At 52.8% G+C, this 18,245-nt stretch overlaps 1 protein-coding gene across 1 annotated transcript in view; it reads left to right on the forward strand.

Annotated features, from left to right (window-relative positions):
- LRP5 (LDL receptor related protein 5) overlaps positions 1-18,245 on the forward strand; it is a 137,195-nt gene that overhangs the window by 16,610 nt on the left and 102,340 nt on the right. Inside the window, exon 2 of the mRNA XM_009008613.5 lies at positions 16,473-16,869. Within this exon, the coding sequence (XP_009006861.2) occupies positions 16,473-16,869 (397 nt within the window). The remainder of the gene's footprint in view (positions 1-16,472; positions 16,870-18,245) is intronic.

Raw genomic sequence — 18,245 nt, forward strand, 5'->3', positions numbered from 1 at the left:
CTGTGGGCTGGGGGCCATCACCACCCTCAATTTATAGATGAAGAAACTGAGGCTGGCAGAGGTCAATTAACCTGCTCAGTTTCATGCAGGCAAAACTAGGAATTGGCAGACGGTGGCTTCAGTGCCTGCCTTAGTTGTTACTTGAATTACAAAAGTGTTTTCTTTCATCCATAATATAAATCAACGGACAGCCTCCTGTGCGTTTCAGTACATTCAAGCACTCCTTGTCATCCCAGACCTCTGCCTGCTCATTTAATGGATGAGGACACTGAGGCCTGGAGGGAACAGTGACGTCGGAGCCACTCTGCTGGGCTCTGCCTCTCCTCTCGCCTCCTATATGAACCTGAGTGGCCACATGACCCTGGGGGAGAGCTACCCAACTGTCCCAAGGAGAGGGTGATGACTGCTAGCCTCCCACAGGCCATCAGCCCCCCACTGACATCCCTGAGTGAGTCTCCACCCTGGGACTGTTCCTCGCACTCTTTGCCATGGCCTTGGGCCGCTTCCCGGGGCTTGGCAAGGCAGGAGGCGCGGAAGCAAGATGGTATGTAATCAGAATGCTATATTTTGTTGAAAATAAGAATGTTAGTAACGGGCTGGTTTCTGGCAGGTCAAACTGGGACTCTGAAATACATATTTTTCTCCACTCTGCTCTAAACCTTCTAATTAGTGAAAACACCCATTTGCAGACATCAATCAAATGTCATCGTCCCTAGCAGCTTGTCCCAGGATCACGGAGCTGGTCACATTCCACAGTTGCTAACTCAGGGCTTGCAGAGTGTGTGTGCACACGTGCTAGTGAGAGAGACACATGCCTTCTGGGGAGCCCTGGTGGCCTGTTTCCTTCCCTCCCCTCCCAGGTCCTGACTACTCCCTACCCCACCCCCACCCCCAGCCCCTTGTCAGTATGTGCACGGGCACTGCAATGAGATAATAGACATTCACCCAATGAAAACATAATCAGTAGAGGACAAGGCTTTCAGGGAAAAGCACTTGCTCAGGAAGATCTCTGCTCTACAGTATTCCGTAGTAGACCCGGCTCTGGTCAACAGTGGACTCCATTAACAGCCTGGCTTTTGGAAAAGGTGATCTGCTTCTGGTTACTGGCTCCGGTGCACAGTTGTTTCCTCCCACTGCTGGAATCTCAGCCCGACACAGACAGTGCTTGTGAAGAAGCCCTGGTGGGCCCCATGGGGTTCTGGGTCTGGGAGGCGAGAACTTGCCTGGGGGGCCCTGGGCTGTGGGGGTCATTCTCGTTCTGCACGGCACTAGCCATGTCACAGAGACCCGTGGGTCCTTTATAACTGATCATTCGTCATTTGTGTCTGGGGTAATTAGTTTGCAAACAATTCCACAGTAGCCATGTCAAGAAAGTCACTGGCTCTCAGTTGAATCACCTTTGGAAAAAAAAAGTTTAAAAAGTCAGTGGCTCGATCTTGGTGTGGGGTGAGCCCGGGGGTGTGGCCCGGGCAAACCCTTCATCCGGCTGCAGATTAGCCTTCTTATCCAGGAAATGGGGGGAGGTGGTCTGGGCCCAGGGAGGGGAGTGTGCAGAGTTGGGGATCTCCACTGGTCCAGATTCAGGGCGCCTCCGACCGCTCTCTGCCCAGCACCTCTCTTCAGTTTTACTTTGGTGTTTTCCATTTCACTTCTGCCTCTAGGCCAGTGTTTTTCAAAATGTGTTTCCTGAGTTGAAATGAAAAATGTTCTGTGATCAGGTATAGTTGGGAAATCCTGGGGGAGAGAAAGTGAACTAGGTGTCCTCACGGCAGGACTTCTCAGAGTCTTTAAAATGGTAATTATGTTCCACGCCTTGTCCCCCTTTACCTAGGCATCCTTTACTGGATGGGAAGAGAGAGCAGGTTATGGATGAGGCTGGGTAGGTTGGGTCATGCCTGAGCTGATACCTGACGTCACCAATACAGTTCTGTCACCTTACTTTGGTGTGGCTTCTTTACACGTGTCACATCTGGGCCATATGGAGTGACCCAGCAAGTTCTTTGCTTGTCTCCCAGGAATTCCCAGAGTAGCCAAGCAGAGCCCTGGGCCAGTTCCCCTGTGGGGCCAAGCCCTGCCCAGAGCACAGGCACCAGAACAGCTGCCTCCCCGCCTGTCCCAGGGCCTTGGTGTCAGAGCCGCAGACCCCAACTCTGCAGTGGAGCAGCAGGGACCTGCCCGGCGCATCTCCCTGCTGAGTGAAGACCAGCAGGCGCCTGTTCCATTCTCTGTGCTCAGAGGGGTCTGAAACCAGCTACTTTATTTTCTTTTTATCTTTTGCAAGTGATTTCTTATTTCCTGTTCCACCCCCAAACGTGCCCCTTGTATGTTTCTTGTTCGCCTGCTTCCGTGACCTTTGAAATGTGGTCCCTGCTCGGGAAACTTACCTGGACCTCGGTTAATTATGGTTTCCCTCCAGGCTGTGTGTGTGTGTGTGTGTGTGTGTATGCGTGAGTGAATTTGAGTTTGAGTGTGCGAGTGTGTGCATTAGGATTAGAGAGATTTGGATGGGGGACCAGGGGGCAGCAGGAATGGGGGTGGCTGAGCTGAGAGGCCGAGGGCAGGCTCCAGGTTGCACTGGGAGCCCAAGCTGGTGGGGGTGTGAGGTGGGCAGATGTGAGGCATGTGTGGGGAGTGGGGTGCTGTGTGGGTGGCTGGGCTGGGAGAGGGAAGGGGGTGTCCAGGCTGGAAGAGGCGGTGTTATTCTGCAGCACGGGATGTGCACAGACCCTGGGGCTGCAGCTCCGGGCCTCCTCTCTCCCTACCCGCCTCTGGAGGCCCCACTCTCCCGCCTTCTGCAGCCAGGCTTCATTTTGTTTGCCCCTGAGCTCCTCCGCTCTTGTGGTCGTAAGAAAAGCTTTTTCTGATCCAAGTTGGTTTGGGAAGAGGCAGACTGTCCTTTCCCAACAGTCGGATGCCAACCCTGGCCACATCCATTCTGGATTCGAAGCAAACTGTGGTATTTATTCATTATTATCATACAGATGTCAGCGGCTCACTGGCTCTTGATGAGACGGCACCTGGAATGGGAGGGGTGGATCCACGGCGGGCATCGGCCGTGTTCTGCAGGTAGCAGCCCTGCTCTGCACCAGGTTCCATTGGGTGGTGTCAGCCATGCCTGCCCGGAGGAGGTGAGGTGCGGGCTCTGTCCAGGGAAGGTACAGAGGCAGACTGAGCTGGGCGGGCTTACGGAGGACATGAGCTTCACCTGGGTCCTGGAGGCCAGGTCACATTCAGCCAAGTATTCATCAGCTGGGTGTAGAGACCAGTTTTGGGGAGATGGGACTGGCTAGAGGCATGGAGTGGTGAGGGTGGGATCTCTCAGAGATTTGGTCTTCTCTGGAGGGTGGGATTCATGTAGAGAGCCCTTGGGGGCTGAGGCCAGGCTCGGGGGTGGACAGGAGAGACCTCCTGGCTGAGCAGGTCCCTGGGTGGATGGAGGGACGGTTGGAGGGATGTTGGGGGAATTGGGGGGCTTACAGGTAGTTCAGGCAAGGTGGAAATAAGGAAGTAGAGCTATTTCCGGAGTGCTTGGAGATGTCAGCAGGCACCCTACTCCGGCTGGAGCTTGCGGAGCTTCCTATAAAAGGCAGACGTGCTTGGTTAAAGGAAACCCAAGATTTTATTATTGTTGTAAATGTCAAGTCCCTCATTCTGAATCTTTAGACAACTGCAGAATTGTGTCACCGACTTGGGTCAGAGCCCAAGGAAAAACATGAAATCGTGTTGCCAAAGTTGCGGTCGTCGTAGCTGCATGAGGGTTTGGGTGGCCACCGCCACCCCAGTAGGAGGGACGCGTAGATACCGAACACGGCATGAGCTGCGTGCGGGGGATGGAGCCGCGGGGGTGGGGAAGGGCCCTGGCTTCATGGAACCGTCCGCATAAAAGCGACTCTGGGTGTTTCCTGTTGTTTCTACCTTAAGGAATTTCCACGAGAAGCTGAGGGATGATTTTGCCAAGAACGTTGTTAATGGCCCAGCAGTGAGTATTTTCAGCCACTCGTAGACACCTGAACTTCATTCTTGGCAAACAGGCGTGTGGTTCTTGGACTTGAACTTTGCTGTGCCCAGAATGGAGGGGACCAGCTCACTCGGACTTCTGACAGTTCCGCAGATTCCTCCTTGGTCTCCATCGTTGTAGCCAGATCAGTGCTTTTTCACACATTTCCTTTCGAAGGGGAGGCAGGACATGCTGGCTTGGCGGGTGGAGAGGCTTCCAGGCAGCCTTCAGCCCTGTCTCTCGCCCCACCCTAAGGATCTGAAGTTTTATGTTTTATCACAAAGTCCGTGAGAATGTACAGACTCTGTTATCGTCAGGCTAGTTTTATTTTTTAAAATATGGTTTGAATTTTATATAAACTATGTAGGATTATAGCTGAGAAATAATGTGCAAGGCCCGTATGCAAAAAATAATAAAACTTTACAGAAGGACGTTTGAGAGGACTGAAGTAGGTGCTCACGGGTTGGAAGACAGGAGACGAGATGGCTGTTGCCGCCAGATTGATCAACAGAATCGGTGCAGGGGCTGGCGGTGCCCTCTCCTTCCTGTTCTTTCCTCCTGTTCCACTGCACAGATGTTGGTTGGTGCCTGGCATTTAAAGAAGCAGGCCAAGCTCAGCACTTTGGGAGGCCAAGGCAGGTGGATCACTTGAGGTCACAAGTTTGAGACCAGCCTGGCCAACATGGTGAAACCCCGTCTACTAAAAATACAAAAAGTTGCAGCCAGGCTTGGTGGCTCACACCTGCAATCTCAGCACTTTGGAGAGCTGAGGCGGGCAGATCATGAGGTCAGGAGTTCGAGACCAGCCTGGCTAACATGCTGAAACTCCATCTCTACTAAAAATACAGAAATTAACCGGTTGTGGGGATGTGCACCTGTAATCCCAGGTCCTCAGGAGGCTGAGGCAGAAGAATCACTTGAACCTGGGAGGCGGAGTTTGGAATGAGCTGAGATTGCCCCATTCCACTCCAGCCTGGGCGACAGGGCGAGACTCCGTCTAAAAAAATAAAAGTGTGTATATACACATGTACAGTCGGTTCTTGGTACTCTATAAAGTCACTGTGAACACTGCATTATTGAATACTGAACCATTGTTCCTAGGAGAAACACAGGGCTAGGTTCCTGTGAGCCTTGGGTCATAACGTTTTTGCTGACTGATTGATATGGGACCTTGTCTTTTTTTATTTTTTTTATTCAGTGTTTTACTGTGTCAATCCAGGCTGGAGTGCAGTGATACAGTCATGGGTCACTGCAGCCTTGACCTTCTGGGCTCAGGCCATCTTCCTGCCTCAGCCTCCCAAGTAGCTGGGACCAAAGACTTGCACCACCACCCCTGTTTAATTAAAAAATATATATATTTATAGAGATGAGGTCTTGCCATATTGCCCAGGCTGGTCTCAAACTCCTGGCCGTAAGAGATCCTCCCACCCCAGCCTCCCAAAGTGTTGGGATTGCAGGCATGAGCCACTGCACCTATAACCTTATCTTATGTGTGTTTCTATTTAAAGACACCTTATTTAGGCTGAGCGCAGTGGCTGACACCTGTAATCCCAGCACTTTGGGAGGCCGAGGTGGGAGGATCGCCTGAGCTCAAAAGGTTGAGGCTGCAGTGAGCCGAGGTCATACCACTGCTTTCTAAAGCCTGAGTGACAGAGTGAGACCCTGTCTCTAAAAATCACCTTATTTATTGTATGTTGTTGATTCATTAGTATTAAATTCACAGCTGACTACACAATAACTCATATCTGAATGAAGCCTGTAACACACATGTTCTCTCTGTGAGGCATGGGGCAGCTTCATGCACCTAGGAGCACTCCACAGCACTTCAGCATGTGTGCAGGGACATTTTATGCAGGAAAATTGCCCCTAGAAAGCACAGTGACGTGGGAAGCATGGAACTAGCTAGACCGAGAGGAGGTTACTCGCTTACACAACGAGAGACGCAGGAAGGTGGGGCGTTGTGGCCTTAGTTGACCTCAGTTAGGAACGTGTGAAGGTGACTCGATTTTTTTCACGCTCTGCAAGTCTGTGAACAATTGCAAAAGTGCTGCGAGGTTTGATTTGGGGGATACAAATAAATGTTAGCAAGTAGGCGAGCTCAAGCAGGGCATCGGGGAAGAATGAGGACTGTGTGTGTGTTTCCTCCCTCCGTCAGCAGAGAGGTCTAGAAGCAGTGACCCCAAGTAGCAGTGAGCACACCGGTGCCAGGTCTGGGTTTCTGAATACCATTCTCCACCCAAAGGAGTCAGAGCTTGTCCACGAAGAAGCTGGTTCTAGGGCTGGGACAAGGAAAAGTACACGCTGAGTGTAGGGCCTAGGGCCTCTTACCGTGAAGCCAGGAAGCCCTGGAGGCCTAGTGGGGACTTCCAGGACACAAGGGCCAGCTCAGGGGCGCTCACTGTCCAAATCTGGGAATATTTGAACGTGAAAATGTTGTGTACATGCCTGAGTGACCAACCCACGTTTAAAACAAATTCCTGAATGAGAGCCGTAACTGTAGTTTCAAGTCATTTCTTTTTCATAATAGCTTGTATTGTTACTGCACCGTAAGTTTGCACTTACCTATTTTTATTTTATTTTATCTGTTTATTTTTTTGAGACAGAGTTTCGCTTTTGTCGCCCAGGCTAGACAGCGATGGTGTGATCTTAGCTCACTGCAACCTCTGCCTCCCGGGTTCAAGCGATTTTCCTGCCCCAGCCTCCTGAGAAGCTCGGGTTGCAACCGTGTGCCACCATGGCCGGCTAATTTTTGTATTTTCAGTAGAGACAGAGTTTAGTTTCGTCATGTTGGTCAGGTTGGTCTCGAACTCCTGACTTCAGGTGATCCATCCGCCTCAGCCTCCCAAAGTGCTGGGATTACAGGTGTGAGCCACCATGCCCGGCCTGCATTTACCTATCTCTAACTGTGGTAAAAATACATATAACACTTCCCGTTGTAAGCATTTGTAAGTGTGCAGGTCAGTGGCATTAAGAACATTCACGTTGCTGGTAACCACTGCCGCCATCCATCTCCCACCACAATTAAATAAACGATTAAAACCAGACTTTCTTGACCACACACGGTGGTGTAGGCGGCGTCATCCCCGATCTGTCGGCCCTGCTGGCTGAGCTGTGGCATCTTTTTTCATATTGTAAAAACTGTAAAGCAAGTGCCATAAAAACGCTGACATTGATCTTTGTGGCACTTGGGGTAGAACGGGCTCAGGGTGGCCCAGGCGATGAGTCTGGAGGGACTCGCCCTTCCAGGCGTCGGGGCGGATCACAAAGCCTTGTTTTCGGCATGTCGTGCTGATATGGGGTGGGCAGTTAGACCAAGAGGAGCCCGGAAGCAGACCCTGGCCTCCCTGGAGGTTTGGTATCTGGCAGAACTCCTGTCCCTGGGTTGGGGTGTGGGGAGGTGCCCAGGGTGGTAGTGTGAACACCCGCTTGGAGGAACCAAAGCTAGAAGGTGGCCAGAGCTGTGTCAGGTGTCAGGGAAGTTGTCTGTGAGGCGTTGTGAGTAGAATTAACTAACTTGAGTGCATAACTGCATGTTGGGATCAGGCCTGGGCATGCTCAGCATTCACCAAGTCATGTCTGTCCTTCGATGCTCCAACTCTTCCTCCTCCAGGAAGCCTGCCTGGTCCACCCACAGCCAGGTCTACCCACAGTCAGCTCTTCTTTCTCTTGGAAACCTGCCTACTCTACCCACAGCCAGATCTTCCCTGTCTAGAATGCCTGCCTGGTCCACCCACAGCCATGTCTTTTTACTCTAGGAAGCTTGCCTGGTCCACCCACAGTCAGCTCTTTCTCCTCCAGGAAGCCTGCCTGGTCCACTCACAGCCAGGTCTACCCATAGTCAGTTCTTCCTCCTCTAGGAAGCCTGCCCCCTTCACCCACAGCCTGCTCTTCTTCCTCTAGTAAGCTTGTGTGGTTCACCCACAGCCAGCTCTTCCTTCTCCAGGAAGCCTACCTAGTCTACCCACAGCCAGATCTTCCCTATATAGGAAGCCTGCCCCCTCCACCCACAGCCCGGTAGGTCTTCCTCCTTCGGGAAGCCTGCCTGGTTCACCCGCAGTCAGCCCATTCATCCCCAGGATATAGGCACTGCCTGTCATGGTGTTCATTCCACTTTTTCTTGGGTGATTGTGTGTGCAAATGTGCGTGTGTATATCCTGCACAACTAGCACGCGGGCTCCTGAACCGTGGACCCCGAAGCCTTCCGTTTCTCCGTCTCTCCCATCGTGCTGGCACTGGACACAGGGTCATTCCTGACTGATTAACCCCTAGTCTGTGTCCAGGCTGCAGCTTGCTCCGATGAACAGTTGGAGGCCCAGTGTAACGCTTGGTGAATATAAATAAGGCATGGCCTGAAAATGCTGCTTATTTTGGTATAGTAGCAAAGGATTGGGTTACCTCGAATTGAGTCTTGTTTGGTGTAACCATGTAAATAAAGAGTGTAAAATACAGGCTATTGGAATGGAAGCCCGGACATCTGTTATGAATTCTATATATAAATATTGGATATGCTTACATGGGTTCAAATGAGATTGTTGGCACTTGGGTTTTCAAACTCCTGATTCTGCTCTCGTGGGAACTGATCACAGGTCCTGGTACTCAAGGCGGGAGTGGGCATGAGCTGGCCTTTCTCTGACACTGACTTGCCAGCAGTGGGGCTTCCTGGGAGTGGCAGACATACGCCCACTATGGTTCTGAATTGCCCCCTCACATTCCCCTAATAGTGTTGAGAACCCACAGTGGACTGTGGGGTGCACTGAGTGTGCCCAGCAGAGCTGCCTGAATTCGGGGTTGAAGGAAGTGTTCTGTACTCGATTAAACCACCTGGGAAACCAGGCAAGAGAAGACGGTCTCAGGGGAAGCACGCAGTGTGCATGGTGCCTTTTAAACAAGTGACCTGCATTTCCATTGGGAATAAGTTCATATAACATTACTCATGGTTGTTTTTTTCGTTTTGTTTTGAGATGGAGTCTTGCTCTGTCACCCAGGCTGGAGTGCAGTGGTACAATGTCAGCTCACTGCAACCTTGCCTCCGAGATTCAAGCAATTCTCCTGCCTCAGCCTCCTGCGTAGCTGAGATTACAGGCACGTGCCACCATGCCTGGCTGGTTTTTGTATTTGTAGTAGAGATGGGGTTTTGCCATGTTGCCCATGCTGGTTTCCAATTCCTGACCTCAGGTGATCCACCCACCTAGGCCTCCCAAAGTGTTGGGATTACAGGTGTGAGCCACAGGTCCCAGCCTTTTTTTTTTTTTGAGACAGTTTCCTGTCACGCATCCTGGAGCACAGCGGTGCAATCTCGGCTCACCGCAACCTCCGCCTCCTGGGTTCAAGTGATTCTCCTGCCTCAGCCTCCCAGGTAGCTGGGGCCACAGGTGACCAGCACCACCCCTGGCGAATTTTTGTTTGTTTGTTTTTCAAGGCAGAGTTTCACTCTCACCCAGGCTAGAGTGCAGTGGCATGATCTCGGCTCACTGCAGCCTCCACCTCCTGTGCTCAAGGGATTCTCCTGTCTCAGCCTCCAGAGTAGCTGGGATTATAGGTGTGTGCCCCCGTAACCGGCTAATTTTTTTTTATTTTTAGTAGAGACAGGCAACAAGAGTGAAACTTCATCTAAAAATAAAATAAAATAAAATAAAATAAAAGGAGTTATCACTTCCTGCTTTATAAATGAGGAAACTGAGGCTCTGGGAGATGGGAAATCCTGCCCGGAATCTCACAGCTGGAGGCCAGGCCGGGCTTTCAATCCAGGGCCCTGAGTCTGAGTCAGTGCCGTATGCTTTGCCTTGGAGCTGGCCCAGGGCTGGATGAAGGCAACGTTTAATTAATGAAAACCACTACGCCTGCCTGGCTGTTGCCCTTTGAGTACTTTTCTATGAAGCATCCTGTGTAAGCCTCCACCTTCTGATGTGGAGGTGCAGTAATAATTATCTTCATTTCACAGACAGGATGTTGAGGTCGGGGGTTGAGGGATTCCCGAGGGCCAGGTCTCAGCCAGGCTGCTAACCCTGGAGTCTGCTGTCTGCTCTGAGCTGGTCACTCTGAGCTGGACAGCTGACCTGGCCCTTTTGCCCTTGTGATGGAAATAGTCCTGAAAAAAATATTTGCGCAAATAGCTTCATAGGAACGTAAATGGAATTTGGAGTTAAAAAATATATTAAAAAGTATATATTTACTGGTATTACCAGTATATTACCCAGAGACTCAGCTACCTAATGAGGCCACCTTTCCTTTCTCAATCTTCGTGTCCGCTGGCGCTTTCTCATAACTGCCATTCATTCTAGTAGAAATCATGGTTCACGGTTCTGCGGTGTGTGTGGTTTTCGGTTTTGACATGTCGAGGGTGTCTGGTGCGGCCACAGTCATTTTCTTCCTGTTTTAATAGGTGCAGCCTTTCCACTGAGACAACAGTCTAGTTACCCCTGCCGTTGGCGATCATTTATTATTTATTATTTTCTTTGTTTTTACAAATAAGGCCTCACTAAATATTGTGACTACGACGTTTTCCTTCTTTCTGGTGTTTCTTGGGACAGATTCCTGCAGGGGTGATCCCTGGGGCGAGGGTGTAATTATTTTATGTTCCTGAGGCAGCAGTTACCACTGTGTTTTCTGAGAGGTCTGTTCTGCAGTCTGCGGTGATCTGGTGGGTGCTGGGGTTTGATGGTGGCTGGCCCTGCTGCTCCATCCCTCAGCCTCTCCACCCCTTACCCAAACCCAGGACGAAGGTGCCAAGGTGCAGCCTGTGCCTCCCTCGGCGCCCCAGATCTGTTGCCCTCCCTTCTCCTCCTGCTCAAATTATACTGCCCAGAGCTCTGGCCACAGGTCAGCAGGTCATCACTGGGTGGAATGACCTGGGGCAGGCCAAGGCACCTTTCTGAAGGTATCGGGGGCTGTGTAGCTGTGACCCCCTGGCCTGCAGGGGTCTGTGAAATGAGAGACTTTGGGCATATGGACACATCGCCTGGTGGGACGAACCCAGAGGACCAGCACCCGCCATTCTCCCCCAACACTCTGTTGCTATGTGCCCCGACCCCAGGACCTTTGCCCGGGCCTGCTGGCTCCCTCTCTCCTAGGAAGTCCTGCTCTCACTGTTTCGTGTAGCACGCAGCCCCCCGCCCCTTCACCCGGCACTGTTTCCCTGATCTGTAGCGTTAAAGATCTAACATTACTAAAGTGTCCTTATTGCCTGTGTTCATTGCTTGTCTGTTACCTCCCACGGGAATACAGAGCCATTCCGGCCTGTATCCTGGGCGCCTGGGTGGGCTGGCTGGCAGAGTGAGTGCCCACAGCCAGCCCCTCCTGGTGCCTGTATTGCGTCTCCTCCTTCACATGCTGCTTCTACAGACTTCTCTCCTAAACTGTCCTCTCTGCTTGTTTTTTTAAGCCTTAAAAGAAGTTTTTATAGAGATGGCGTCTTGCTCTGTTGCCCAGGCTGGTCTCGAACTCCTGGCCTGAGATGATTCTCTGTCCTTGAAAAGTGCTGGGATTATAGGCGTGAGCTACCGAGCCAGCCCTTCTACACTGCTTCTTGGCACGTCTCTCTCCCTCCCATCAGTTTCTGTTCCCGCCATGTTCTCCACCCTCCCAACCAAGGGCTGGGTTTTCTCTGTCTGGGCTTCTTTCCCCTTTGGAGAAGAGGGGGCTGTAGGGCCTTGGTGCAGGGCCCCTTGATGACAGGCTGCCCCCATTACCCCGGGCTCCACAGGCCCTGGTGGGGAGAAGGGGGAGCAGAGGAGGAGGTGCCATCTCTGCCTGCTGGGGAAGGGCAGGGGCCACCCACACAGAGCCCTCCCACTTGCTGAGGTTCCTGGGGCCACCGCCAGGTCCTTCCAAAGGAAAGCCAGTTCTCCAGGTGGCGGGGGAGTGTTGTGGCTTCCTCTTAAACTTAGGAATTGAGTGTGTGGTTGTTTCCAAGCATCTTAGAAGCCAGAGCAGCTCCTGGAAAGAGCCTGCCTGCCACGGCGGGCCTCGCCCTGGCTGTGCCCACAGATGTCCCCAGGGCCTGTGCGGCTGCCCAGCTCTCTCGGCCTCCCCAAGTGTGGGTTGGGAAAAGCACAGGAAATTAAAAAACACCCCCATCTCTTTGGCCTTTGAAGAATGCACCTGAACAGCCGAGAGTGTAAACTGTGGTGAAATGTGGTCTTTCCAGTTTGGGGAGAAAGAACAGGGCAGAGCTAGGGCTTCTGTACCCAGGGTTTCCAAGATCTCCTGTCTCCCTCCTTTGGGCTGGCTAGGGCCCCCTACTGGGTCCTCCTGCTGTAGTGGGGAAGGGTTTACTGGGCTGCTGGCACTGTGGACTGCCCCTCAGGGCAGGCGTGCCTGCCTTTACCTGGGTTCCCCTCTTGCCTGGATGATACAGCCCAGGGGAGGCCTCTCGTTTGTGGGGCCCTCCAGCATCAGAGACACCGGGGTGAGTGTCTGCCTGGCGATGTGCAGGCCTGGCCGCCCAGTCCCCCACCTGCTTGAACACCCTCAGTGGGGGGGGCTCTCTGCCTCCCGAGACAATCTGTGTCATTGTTGGCCAAGGATGCTAATTTAGAGTAGAAAGTTCCATGTCTGGTCCCACTCTGTGCCTGTGTTAGCAGGGGACTCTTGGGCTGGTAGGGGGACTTCATGGGGCCTGAGGGACAGCACTGTGTGTGTGTGTGTGTGTGTGTGTGTGTGTGTGTGTGTGTGCTTGGGCGCGTGTGTCTGAGGAGGGAAACCAGTTTCTCAAAGGGCCTGTGACCCCAAGAAGCATGGAATTGCAGTGTGCCTGGGAGGATCACACTTTCACTGGGTGAGTGGGGACAAGTCAGGGGCCCTCACCACAGGGGCAGCTGGGGCATGGGGCACAGTTGGCCTCATTCACAAACTGGGAGTATCAGTAATCCTGCTCCAGTGGGCAGGACGATGAGTGGGAGCACACTGTCGGGGGCAGCTTGGCCTGGTTGTGCTGCGGTTGTCTTTGTTGGCGATGGTTCCATCTGCTTGTGCCACCAATTCCCTCTGGGTCTCACACACAGCTCTCTTCCCTGCGAAGGCCCCTCCTGCCCCCAGGCCTCAATGCTACTTCCATTTCGGAAGGCCCCAGTTGCTCCTGCATCCTGGGCGTGATTCCTGCACTCCTGTGGACCCCCTTGTGGCTGGCATCTGATCCTTTGGTGCACCTGTTGGCCAGACCTCCTGGTAGCAGGTGCTGCACTCCCTTGAATGTGCCCAGAGCCTGAGGACAGGGACCTGGGGTCTTCCCTTGCAGCCTCACCGAGTGGAGGGAACTCAGTGTCTTGGAGTCGGGGTGCCTGCAGGCTGCATGGTGCAGGTGAAATGCAGACGACTCAGCTGGCATTCCAGGGCGGCTGCCTTCTCCTGCCCCAGGGATGTTGCCTGGCCCTGCCTGTGAGCTGCAGAGAGTTGTCACCTCTGACCCTGAATTTTCTCTGGGGGTGAGATTTGAGGATAAACGCCTTAGCTGTGGCCTTTTCCTCTTGTGAGAGGTCAGAATGTCCCATTCCGCTGCAGTTGTAACAACTCATTTTTAATTTTTTTTTCTTTTTTCTTTTTTTTGAGATGAGTCTCACTCTGTCACCCAGGCTGGAGTGCAGTGGCGCGATCTCAGCTCACTGCAGCCTCCATCTCTCGGGTTCAAGTGATTCTTCTGCCTCAGCCTACTCGGGATTACAGGGATTACAGGTGCCCACTACCACACCTGGCTAATTTTTATATTTTAGCAGAGACGGGATTTCCCCATGTTGTCCAGGCTGGTCTTGAATTCCTGACCTCAGGTGATCCACCTGTCTCAGCCTCCTAAAGTGCTGGGATTATAGGCATGAGCCACTGTGCCTGGCCAGAATCTTTTTCCTTTTTAAGATTGAATAATACCTGTACATGGAGCACATTTTGCCTCACCATTCATCCCTCAGTAGACACTTGGGTTGCTTCCCTGTTTTTTTGTGTTTGTTTGTTTTTGTTATTTTTTTTATATGGAGTTTCACTCTTGTTGCTCAGGCTGGAGTGTAGTGGCCCAGTCTTGGCTCACTACAACCTCCGCCTCAGGTTCAAGTCACTCTCCTGCCTCAGCCTCCCAAGTTAGCTGGGATTACAGGTGCCTGCCACCATCCTTCACTAATTTTTGTATTTTTAGTAGAGACGGGGTTTTACCATGTTGGCCAGGCTGGTTTCCAACTCCTGACCTCAGGTGATCCACCCACCTTAGCCTCCCAAAGTGCTGGGATCATAGGTGTGAGCCACCGCGCCTGGCTGCTTCCATGTTTTAGATGTTGGGAAGGATGGTGCCGTGATTGAAGATGTACAGATATCTGATCGTGTCCCTGTTTTCAGATCTTTTGGGTATATACCCTGAAGTAGAATTGCTGGGTCGTGTGGTAATTCTATGTTGAAGTTTTTGGAGAACTGTAATGCTGTTTTCCATAGTAGCTGCACCATTTTACGTTTTTGCTGACGATGCATGAGGGTTCCAGTTGCTCCATGTCTCACCAACGCTTGTTGTTTTTTTTTTTAATAGTAGATATCCTAAGCAGTGCAAGGTGGTATCTTACCGTAATTTTGATTTGCATTTCCCTGATGAGTAAGGGAATGCTAAGCCTGTTTTAATGTGTTTATTGGCCATTTATGTGTCGTCTTTGGAGAAATGTCTGTTCAAGGTGTTTGCCCATTTTTGAGTTGGGTTGGCTGTTTTCTCATTGTTGAGTTTTAGGAGTTCTCCCATTTCATGGATATTAATCTCTTAGTAGAGCTACGATTTGGAAGTATTTTCTCTCATTCTGTGGGTTGCCTATTTACCCTCTTGATAGTGTCTTTTGATGCACAAAATCTTTAACTTCCAGTCCAGTTTGTCTTTGTTTGTTGCCTGTACCTTCCTGTTGCTGGGTTTTCACAATGTCCCTCATTGCCACAAAGAACGGTAGACCTAAGGTGATGACAGCACAGGGGGTGGGGTGGTGGAGTCCCTGCTGTCATTCCCATGGCCTCAGGTCTGCTGTGTGTCCTCCCGTCCTGCAGAGCATGTCCCCTGGGAAAGGGGGGGGTGGGGCAGGATTTGAGCTGGTGCTGGTCTTGGCAGTGGGGCCCGTGCTCACAACCATCTACCCCACTGCCCTGGGGTCTCCTGGCCATGCTTTGGTCCTGGGTGCTCCCAGGGACCCTCGTGGGGGCTGCAGATCTTTCCTCTGCTGAAATGAAACTGACTGAACTAAATACAGGATTCAGTTCTGCGATTGTCATTGCCTGAGTTCAGTTTGTTTTGGCGAAGGTGGGAGTGAGGGGTTGCCTGGGCTCCTCCGTCTGCACAGGAGGACCCAGGGGTCTGCAGTTTCCATGAGGAATGTCGGCTGTCTGGAGCCAAGGCTTCAGATGCTTTTTGGGGGTGTTTGTGGCCAGCCCAGCCTCACCCTGCTGGCAGCAGACATGGACTCAGGGAGCTCCCTGGAGGTCTTTACCTCCTCGTGTCCACATCTCGTGTTCATACCTCGTGTGGCTTCTTAGTCCCTCTGAGTCTGCGTTGGGGGTTGCTGGCCCCTCCTGGGGTGACGTCTGAAGCCTCTGGTAGGGCAGTGGTCTCGAGGCCTCTCCTGATTCTCATTTGGCCCGTTGTGGAAATGAGACCCTTGTCTGTGAGACGAGGCCTGTTGCATAGGCAGAAGAGCTGAGGGCTGGGGGGCGGAGGGAGGTGAGGGGCCAGCGCAGTTACAGGCAGATCAGGAGTGCTTGGAGTGAGGGGGTGGAGAGAAGCATAGGTGAGGCCACAGGCCAGGCTGGGGAGTCTGACTTGTTCTGCTCGGCACTGGCACAGGGAGCTGCTGAAGGGGTCCGAGCCAAGGGGTGGCATTCTAGAGTGACCCTTTAAATGTGTTCATTGTAGGAATGTATAGAATCAGGGTGGGAGAAATAATGGAATACCGGGGTGGACGAGAAGCTGAGGCCACAGTCCAGGGAGAGGGGCCTGAGCTTGGACAGTGGTCCAAGACTCGCAAGGGAATCTCGAGGCTCTGTCTGGCCTGGGCTCTGAACTCCTCAAAAAGTGTGGCTGGGTCTGTAGTGGGCAGCATGGCCAGGACTGTGCTTTCATGTCCCCCTTCCCGGTGTCAAGCCAACAAAGAGGGTGTGGCTTCTCTTCAGAACAGGACAGGGCCCCTGCAGCCTCTGGAGGACGATGTGGGAGGTGGCGGACATGGCAGGAAGGGTCACCTGCACCTAGGGGGACGTAGCAGTTGCCAAATAAGCAGTGGCTGTCACTGAGTGTGGTAACAAGGCTGTTTGCTGCGTGGCAGGAACCTCTGAATGGTGCGGGCCAGGGCTGCCCGGGCAGTTTCCTGACAGTGCCTTGGGGTGGAAGGAAGGACCTGGAGGTCTTGGGCATGTTGGGGGGGGGCGGGGGCGGTACCAGGAGTGCTCTGGGCATACATAGCACCCCGTCCCAGGGCTGTGTGTGTCCCGCCGGCTCAGCCAGTGGCCCTCACGGTTTGCTTCTGCCCCACAGCCTCGCCACTCCTGCTGTTTGCAAACCGCCGGGATGTACGGCTGGTGGACGCCGGCAGAGTCAAGCTGGAGACCACCGTCGTGGTTAGCGGCCTGGAGGATGCGGCCGCTGTGGACTTCCAGTTCTCCAAGGGAGTCGTGTACTGGACAGACGTGAGTGAGGAGGCCATCAAGCAGACCTACCTGAACCACACGGGCGTCGCCGTCCAGAACGTGGTCATCTCTGGCCTGGTCTCGCCCGACGGCCTGGCCTGCGACTGGGTGGGCAAGAAGCTGTACTGGACGGACTCAGAGACCAACCGCATCGAGGTGGCCAACCTCAATGGCACGTCTCGGAAGGTCCTCTTCTGGCAGGACCTTGACCAGCCGAGGGCCATCGCCTTGAACCCCGCTCACGGGTAAACCCTGCTGCGATCCACCTGGGTCCGGGGGTGGGGAGTGTCACTGTTCCTCTCTCGAATTTATGTGAACCCAAGTTATTTTTCAGAAAAAAGATGTGAATCTTAAAGTGAGTTCAGGTGGGGCCCAGTGGCTCACTCCTGTAATCCCAGCACTCTGGGAGGCCAAGGCGGGCAGACCACTGGAGTCCAGGAGTTCGAGATCAGCCTGGGCAACATGGCAAGACCCCATTTCTAAAAAAAAATACATAAAAAATAAAAAAAATAAGCCGGGCGCGGTGGCTCAAGCCTGTAATCCCAGCACTTTGGGAGGCCGAGGCGGGTGGATCACGAGGTGAAGAGATCGAGACCATCCTGGTCAACATGGTGAAACCCCGTCTCTACTAAAAATACAAAAAATTAGCTGGGCATGGTGGTGCGTGCCTGTAATCCCAGCTACTCAGGAGGCTGAGGCAGGAGAATTGCCCGAACTCAGGAGGCGGAGGTTGCGGTGAACCGAGATCGCGCCATTGCCCTCCAGCCTAGGTAACAAGAGCAAAACTCCGTCTCAAAAAAAAAAAAAATACAAAAATTAGCTGGGCGTGGTGGTGCGCACCTGTGGTCCCAGCTCCTTGGGAAGCTGAGGTAGCAGGATCATTTGAGCCTGGGAGATTGAGGCTATAAAGAGCTGTGATCCCAGCTGTGTCGCGCTCCAGCCTGGGCGACAAAGTGAGGAGACCGTGTCTCAAAAAAAAAAAGAGTTCAGCTTTCAGAATTTGTTGTTGTTGAGGGAATTTTTTTCATTGAGACAGAGTTTGCCTCTTGTCACCCAGGCTGGAGTGTAATGACATGATCTCGGCTCACTGCAACAACCTCCGCCTCCTAGGATCAAGCAATTCACCTGCCTCAGCCTCCCGAGTAGCTGAGATTACAGGTGTCCACCACCACCCCTGGCTACTTTTTGTATTGTTGGTAGAGACGGAGTTTTGCTATGTTGGCCAGGCTGGTCTCGAACTCCTGACCTTGGGTGATCTGGCTGCCTTGGCCTCTCAAAGTGTTGGGATTACAGGCGTGAGCCTCTGTGCCCAGCTCATAGTTGTTTCTTTTTTAAACTTGCTTGTGTGAGGCAACTGATGTGGTTGGCCATGGGTTCGAATGGTTACACACATCTTTGCTGTGTGTGTGGCGGGCAGCCTAGGCAGTGCGGGCTCTCAGGCAGGTGGAACCTGCTGGGAGTGTTCTCGGGTCCATTCTGGAAGCTGCCCTGTGTCCTCCTCTGCACCTGGTCTGGCTGAGTTCACCTGGGCCCTTTAAGGCTCAAGGCCTGGCCCAGGTCGGGAGAGGGTGAGTGGCAGGAAAGCTAAGGACCCCCTTGGAGTCGAAGTCTGGGGTGGAGA

The sequence above is a fragment of the Callithrix jacchus genome, chromosome 10 (genome assembly GCF_049354715.1).
Source record: "Callithrix jacchus isolate 240 chromosome 10, calJac240_pri, whole genome shotgun sequence".
Lineage (NCBI taxonomy): Eukaryota > Metazoa > Chordata > Mammalia > Primates > Cebidae > Callithrix > Callithrix jacchus.